This window comes from Dunckerocampus dactyliophorus, chromosome 1 (genome assembly GCF_027744805.1).
Source record: "Dunckerocampus dactyliophorus isolate RoL2022-P2 chromosome 1, RoL_Ddac_1.1, whole genome shotgun sequence".
Taxonomy (NCBI): Eukaryota; Metazoa; Chordata; class Actinopteri; order Syngnathiformes; family Syngnathidae; genus Dunckerocampus; species Dunckerocampus dactyliophorus.
This window is the reverse complement of record NC_072819.1, coordinates 586,796-594,523: the sequence shown is the minus strand read 5'-3', so window position 1 is coordinate 594,523 and position 7,728 is coordinate 586,796. Positions and strand designations below refer to the sequence as shown.

General features: G+C 46.2%; 1 protein-coding gene across 2 annotated transcripts; it reads right to left on the bottom strand.

Moving 5' to 3' along the window:
• Positions 1-153: 153 nt before the first annotated feature.
• On the bottom strand, positions 154-7,067 carry ftcd (formimidoyltransferase cyclodeaminase). 2 transcript variants are annotated; one of them, XM_054777910.1, is made up of 14 exons: positions 6,833-7,067; positions 6,464-6,647; positions 6,265-6,393; positions 6,105-6,193; positions 5,863-6,042; positions 5,649-5,786; positions 3,676-3,798; positions 3,159-3,220; positions 1,154-1,280; positions 929-1,090; positions 816-859; positions 608-746; positions 442-537; positions 154-378 (listed from the first exon to the last, which is right to left on the bottom strand). In XM_054777910.1, the coding sequence occupies exons 1-14, from the start codon at positions 6,998-7,000 to the stop codon at positions 295-297; spliced, it is 1,725 nt and encodes a 574-aa protein (XP_054633885.1). In that variant the 5' UTR covers positions 7,001-7,067; the 3' UTR covers positions 154-294. The 2 variants fall into 2 exon arrangements, with proteins under 2 accessions (XP_054633885.1, XP_054633884.1); XM_054777909.1 differs by having other exon boundaries at positions 3,667-3,798; positions 6,833-7,065.
• Between the last annotated feature and the right edge of the window lie 661 nt (positions 7,068-7,728).

Here is a 7,728-nt window from a genome sequence, read left to right as displayed (position 1 = left end):
CTGTTGGGTGTAGAGCATCTTCACTGGACCAAGTGTCTCCAAAGCTCTTCTAATGGAAGAGGTGACGCCATGAGCTGCTGTGGCGGCCTTCGACCTCCTGCCGAAACAAAAGGTATGCTCCGCAGGAAGCAAAGACATTTTCATAGCTGGACCTTTCAGCTGTTTATTTTTATTTGTATTTTATTTTTATTTATGTTAATTTTTGGAACATTTTAGTGTTGATGCTTGTATTTTTGATCATTTGCCACATGCCAAGAATACGCTGGCACTTTGTGGATGAAGAATTTTCAGCGCTCAGGTCCGCTTGTTGGCGTCATGGAGGATAGTGGCAGCGCAGCTTGTGGCTTCCTGCAACAACGCTTCCACTTTGGAACGAGTCTGCAGCACAGGACAGAAGGTCAGGCGTTGAGACGGGAGTCTCGTTCACGTGTGGACACCTACCTCCACCTTGAAAGTGTGGTCTGTGATGTCCTGAAGGTTGATGATGACGTTATAGTATGCCCCAAAAACCGCCGTCTCCAACGCTTTGACCGCAACCTAGAAGCCACGCGCAGATGTCACACATGTGACCATTGCTTCAAGCTCCTCAAACGTCATGATTACACACCTGAGCGTCTGATTTGCAGCTCATGTTTCCATGAAGGACAAGTTCTTTGAGTGGTGGCCAGAGGACACTGATTCTCTGAGCCAGAGCCAATGGGATACTCACTGCTCGCTTCAGGCCATCCTGCATCGCCGCCTCGCGCCTGTCAGGACGCACACCACCTCCATCAAATCATCTTTCTCTGCTGCGTCGTGACAACAAGCCTGTCTACCTTTTTACTTCCTCCTCAGAATTTTTGGGCATCTTCAGCGCTGCCTACGGTCCAAAGGACAAATGAGAGGACGAGCTGGTGATGGTAGCTGAATGGATGAAGTGAATGGTCACCATGTAAGCGCTGAAGGCAGAAGAGTCGCTGTCCACCATGTCCAGCAGCTCATTGATGGCCTGATGGAACGGAGGAATCAACCTTCTCATCACCGCATCCACGCTCTCAAACTGCCTCTTGCCGTACGTCATCTGGCCTACCATGGCGCCCAGCGCCGCTCCCTGCAGTGCACACGTCACCATGACAACCATGTCAAACATGCTGTGGGGCAAACAACTTGTTACCAGAGCGGCAATGGCGGCAGACACTGATCCTCCACCAGGGGCCGCTGTCCGAGCACCCACGCTGCGAACAAACTGCTGCAGGGGAAGTGACACCAGGCGGCCGTCGTCCTGCGACCCCACCATGTACCTGCACAGGTACACCACACGCCACATGTTGGCACCTCTTACAAGGAACATGTGAATGTCTTACAACATTAGCATGGAACATGTGCATGTCTTACAACATTAGCATGAGCATGGAACATGTGCACATCTTACAACATTAGCTTGGAACATGTGCATGTCTTACAACATTAGCATGGAGCATGTGCATGTCTTACAACATTAGCATGGAACATGTGTATGTCTTACAACATTAGCATGGAACATTTGCAGGTCTTACAACATTAGCATGGAACATTTGCAGGTCTTACAACATTAGCATGGAACATGTGCACGTCTTACAACATGAGCATGAGCATGGAATGGAACATGTGCACGTCTTCCAACATTAGCATGGAACATGTGCACGTCTTACAACATGAGCATGAGCATGGAATGGAACATGTGCATGTCTTACAACATGAGCATGAGCATGTGCACGTCTTACAACATGAGCATGAGCATGGAATGGAACATGTGCACGTCTTACAACATGAGCATGGAACTTGTGCACGTCTTACAACATTAGCATGGAACATGTGTATGTCTTACAACATTAGAATGAGCATGGAACATGTGCATGTCTTACAACATTAGCATGGAACATGTATATGCATGCATGCATATGTACTGCTACACCTGGAGGACAGCGGGAGCGCTGTGAGGGTCATGTTTTTTGACTTCTCCAGTGCCTTCAACACCATCCAGCCGTCACTACTCAGAGTGAAGATGGAGAGTGTGGGAGTGGACCAACACCTGACTGCATGGATTATAGACTACCTCGCCAACAGACCACAGTATGTGAGGCTCCGTCACTGTGTGTCTGACATGGTACTCTGCAGCACAGGTGCCCCTCATGGTACGGTGCTCTCCCCTTTCCTCTTCACCCTCTACACCTCGGACTTCACACACAACTCCACACAGTGTCACATCCAGAAGTTCTCCGATGACACAGCCATTGTTGGTTGTGTTTCGGAGGGGAATGATCTGGAATACAGGACGGTCATCAGGGACTTTGTCAGCTGGAGTGAGCTTAACCAGCTACAACTCAACACCAGCAAGACAAAGGAGATGATCATTAACTTCCAGAGGAAAACATCCCACTTCACACCGGTGAACATCCAGGGAGCGGACATAGAGTTGGTAGACAGCTACAAATTCCTGGGTGTTCACCTTAACAACAAACTGGACTGGTCCGTCAACACCCACGCCCTCTACAAGAAGGGCCAGAGTCGCCTCCACCTGCTGAGGAGACTGAGGTCCTTTGGTGTGTGCAGGACTCTTTTACGGACCTTTTATGACTCTGTGGTGGCCTCAGCCATCTTCTATGCTGTGGGCTGCTGGAGAGGGGGCAGCACGGACAGGGACAGGAGCAGGATCAATAGGCTGATCAGGAGAGCGAGCTCTGTCCTGGACGGTCCTCTGGACTCCATGGAGGAAGTGGGGGAGAGAAGGATGTTGGCTAAGCTGACATCCATCATGGACAACACCTCTCACCCGCTAAATGACACTGTTGTTTCCCTGGGCAGCTCCTTCAGCAGCAGACTGTTACACCCACGGTGTAAGAAGGAGAGGTTCCGCATGTCCTTCATACCGACCGCTGTCAGGCTCTACAACACCTGAACCATTTTGTATTCACTATGTCTATGCATTGCATGCATTGGCTATGACTATGCATTCTTTACTTGTGTATCTTGCTTGCTGCTGTAACAGGTGAATTTCCCTGCTATGGGATTAATAAAGTACTACTACTACTACTACTATATGTCTTACAACATTAGCATGAGCATGGAACATGTGCACATCTTATAACATTAGCATGGAACATTTGCAGGTCTTACAACATCAGATGAGTCAAACTCACTCAATGATTCGCTCCTTTGGTTTGAAAGGTCCAAGTGAGTCCAGACCCAGCTTGTTGATCACCTGACCACGCACACGAGGTTGAGAAGGTTAGAAGCTGTGAACCAATGAACTCTTGCGCTGTGTCCCAGTTGGTGCTCTTGCGTACTTACACTCAGCATTTTGAGTGCACACAATAAGTGTGAAGTATTGCAAAATGCAGTACACTGTCAGTACCTGGATGTTTTACTCCAAATGCTCAAAATGGTGATGGACGCTTACTACCCTAAATGGTCGCCATCTTGGTTATGTAGTGCAAGTGGAGAGACTAACTTGTACTCATGAAGAGCAACGCAAAGCGATGCAAAGCAGTGTGCGGAAGAAGAAGGTGAATATTGTCTGTACGTGTACAACCACAGCAACAGATCTGGAAGGGTACTACAATACAGTATACTGTATTTATTGAAGTGTAGTGCAGTATACGCAAGTATTCCATTTGAGACACAGCCTTGAGGATCATGAATTCTCACCAGCCGCACTTTGTGCTCCTCCTCCAGGATGAAAAGTTGTTGTGTGTGGATGTAGAAGTCTGCAGCGTCCAGAAGAGCTTGGAGAGGAATCAAACCAACAACCTGAGAGCCGACAACTGGCAGCTTGAGATCCTAAAGACATGAGCGGAACTTGTCAGCTTGCCCATCTCATCTTACTTCCCTAAAGGTTGCTTTAGTCTTCCTCCGAGTCACGACGTTGTCCCTTCCGGCGTCGTCATCCTTCCATGTTTAAGTCCGGGTTGAGCGAGGGACGTACAATTCTCCGCTCAGACGCTAGTTGCAGTGTTTTCCGCTGAGGTCTGAAGGTGGAACTAAAGGATGGGACCTTAAACACTCACTTTTACTGAAAATGTTCATTCCTGATCAGACAAGGTGTGAGACACAGCCTTTACAGCCCAGGATTACATTGGTTTTTAGTAGGTGCATGTCAAGCTACACACCACAGTTCTGGAAATCACGATACAGGACAACACATCGTGATACCATGCCGTCATCACTTCATGACATCATGATACCATGCCGTCATCACTTCATGACATCATCACGTTGTGATACCATGGCATCATTACATTATGACATCATTATCACGTCACATCATGATATCATGGCATCATTGCATTATGATGTCATTATCACGTCACATCATGATATCATGGCATCATACATCACATCATATTATATAATGACATCAGGATATCATAACATCATGATATCACAACATGACATCATGACATGCCTTCAACACATCATGATACATCATGACATCATCGCAACATGATACCATGGCATCATCACTTCAGACATCATCACATCGTGATACCATGCCATCATCGCAACATGATATCATCACATCGTGATACCATGGCATCATCACTTCATGACATCATGATACCATTCCATCATCACTTCATGACATCATCACATCATGACACCATGGCATCAAAACTTCATGACAGCATCACGTCGTGATACCATATCACATCATAATACCATGGCATCTTACATGATGACGTCATTATCACATCACATCATGACATCATCGCAACATGATACCATGGCATCATCACTTCATGACACCGTGACATTGTTCAAGATTCAAGATTCTAGAGAGTTTTATTGTCATGTGCATAGTAAAACAGCAGTTATACTATGCAATGAAAATCTTATTCTGTTCATTCTCCCAAGAAAAGAAAGAAAACACAAGAAAGAATAAGAACATAAGAAACATAAACACATAAACATATATACCAATAAATTAAGCAACAACAACAGAAGAGACATTAAGACAAATAAATAATACAAATAAATAAATAAAGTGCTATGAGTGTGTGCTTGTGTTGCGTGCGGCGTGTGTGAGTGCTTCGTTGAGAAGCCTGATGGCCTGTGGGTAAAAGCTGTTTGCCAGCCTTGTGGTCCTGGACTTCAAACTCCTGTAGCGTCTGCCTGACGGTAGGAGTGTGAATAATGAGTGTTGTGGATGTGTGCTGTCCTTGATGAGGTTGTGTGTTCTTCGTAGGACTCTAGTTTTATAAATGTCGTGCAGTGAGGGGAGGGCTGCCCCAACAATGTTCTGTGAGGTCTTGATCACCCGCTGGAGTGCCTTCCTATCACGTGTTGTACAGTTACCGTACCAAACAGTGATGGAGGCGGTAAGGACACTTTCCATAGTGCATCTGTAGAGGCAACTCAGGATTGTGGTGGACATGCCAAATTTCCTCAGTCTTCTCAGGAAGTACAGTCTCCTTTGGGACTTTGTGATATCATGACATGATATCGCACCATCATAAAATTATATCATGACATCATCACATAATGACATGACATCGTAACATGATGTATGAGATCATTTAACATCATCACACATCATAACATAATGACATCATGGTATCATGGCATCATAATTCCACATCATGATACATCATGACATGATGACGTAATGAGCATGTGTCATATGGATGTACCTGGGCGTCCTTGCAGATGGCTTGATAGACGCGGTGGAGGGGCGTGTGGTGGTAGTCCAGGATGTTGGTGGACACCTGAGCTAGGTTATCTTCTTCCAGGTACCAGCCCATTGCTTGCACCTTTTTCAGCAACCCTGGCTGACATCATCCATGCTTCATGTTATCACGTCTATCATATTACTATGATATTACTCATTCATTTCCCAGCATGCACCTGGTCTTTGCCCCGTCCTTGTTCTCTGATGTTCAGCGCGATGCGATGCGCCTGCTCCTTGGTGCCAATCAGGTTGACGTTGTAGGCGATGAGGAGCTTACGAGCTCCTGTCACTGTGGCGCCCCAAGACGCCACAAAGTTGCTGGGCCCAAAGTCTGGAGCCCACTCCTTCTGTTTGAGCTGGAGAACAAAGCTGATCCTTTCACACCAAGAAATGAAAGAAATGCAATCAGGGCTGTCACCTTGTCCGCCAAAGCTTCATATTCGCCAGCTCTCACAGACGGAAGACGCCTCCTTGCCTCGCTACGTGCTGCCTCGCCGTAAAGGAACACTGACAACACACAACTGCTTAAAATTTTTCATTTTCATTTGGGATTTTCTTTTCTGGGGTTGACGTCTGACCAGGCACTTGCAGCAAGGACGATAACTTCTGTCCAAAGACGTTGGCGCAGCGGACGCAGTCCTCCATGCTGACATTCTGGACAGGGATGAAAGGACAGACATCCAGCGCTCCTATACGAGGGTGCTCCCCTGCACACGCACACACGCACACACACACATGAAATGGTAGAGCGTATCTTTGTAGACGTTGTGTACTCACCTGAGTGTCTGCTCATATCAATGAGGCTGAAGGCCTGATGAGCGGCATTCAGAGCGCCTTCCACCACAGCTTCAGGCGGACCCACAAAAGTATAAACGGTGCGGTTGGTGGAGGCTCCGGGGTCGACATCCAGGAGGCTGCAGCCAGGCGTGCTGCTGATGGCCGCTGAAATGGCGTCAATCACCTGAAAAACATTTCTTCTTTTCTCAGACCAGCAAAACATGAAAACCATTGATGAGGCCAGGACCTACATCCACTCACATGTTGATCTTCTGTTCCTCACCAATCAATCAATCACATGTTGGACATGAGCCAAAGTGGGCCAAGATGTGAATGGAACAGAATATCAGATGAAGGACAAGAACTCACCTCTTGATTGCGCCCCTCTGAGAAGTTTGGGACACATTCGACCAGCTGAGCCATGATGTCTTCACTCCAAAAGGAACGACGTGTACTACTCACTTCTCTCCTGAAACACACACACACATACACACACACACACACACACACACACACTGCTATGCAGGGCTGAATCATTAACAGATGCACCCCTGTGTGTGTGTGTGTGTGCGTGCGTGTTCGTGTGCTGCAAGCTGACTACTAGTAGGTGATTGTTTACGTGCTCGTCATCAAACATTCACGTCGTCGTTCCTGTGCAAGTCACTGATTCCGAGTCACAAAACAACTCCATTTACCAGCGGGCAAAGGTCACGCCCTCATGCTCTTCAAACACAAAACATGCTTTTGGGGAGGTCAAAGGTCATCATCTTGGTTGAACATAAACTCCAAGTCCTTGACATGCAAGCTGAAAGTCAGCCTTGTGTGTTCCATGCTGACTTGTTCATGTTTTTGTTTTACATTTCAACTTTCAACCATGGACCTGAGCTTTGGGTCCATGTTTACTTTTATGGCACGTTGTTTGCTTCTTCTAAGGTCCACTTCATTTATCAAAGAGTCATTCCATTACTAATTCAATTACTTTTTTGTGGGTGTGGGGAGTAAATAGTAACTATTACTACTAGAGCTGTCAATGTCAATTAAAAAATGTAATTAGATTAATTGCAGTTTTCAAATTAATGATTGGAACTATCTCTGAAATATGTAAATATACATTGTTACTGTATTTTATTGAAAGAAAAATGGCAGGACAGGATTATGTAATGTATATTTGTATTTAGTAACAGCTCCAAATGAAGCTAAAAGATAATAATAGCAGCACAACATTTGAATCACACTCGAACCGCGTTATGAGCAGTGAGGCGTTG

What these genes read in the sequence shown, in the direction of transcription:
- ftcd (XM_054777909.1), bottom strand. Translation starts at nt 7,000, where the DNA reads ATGATTCAGCCCTGCATAGCAGTGTGTGTGTGTGTGTGTGTGTGTGTG. An exon ending in AAGGACGGGGCAAAGACCAG is followed by an intron (nt 5,787 to 5,862) that starts GTGCATGCTGGG and finishes GGATGATGTCAG; the next exon opens with CCAGGGTTGCTGAAAAAGGT. An exon ending in TCTGAGGAGGAAGTAAAAAG is followed by an intron (nt 747 to 815) that starts GTAGACAGGCTT and finishes GCGTCCTGACAG; the next exon opens with GCGCGAGGCGGCGATGCAGG.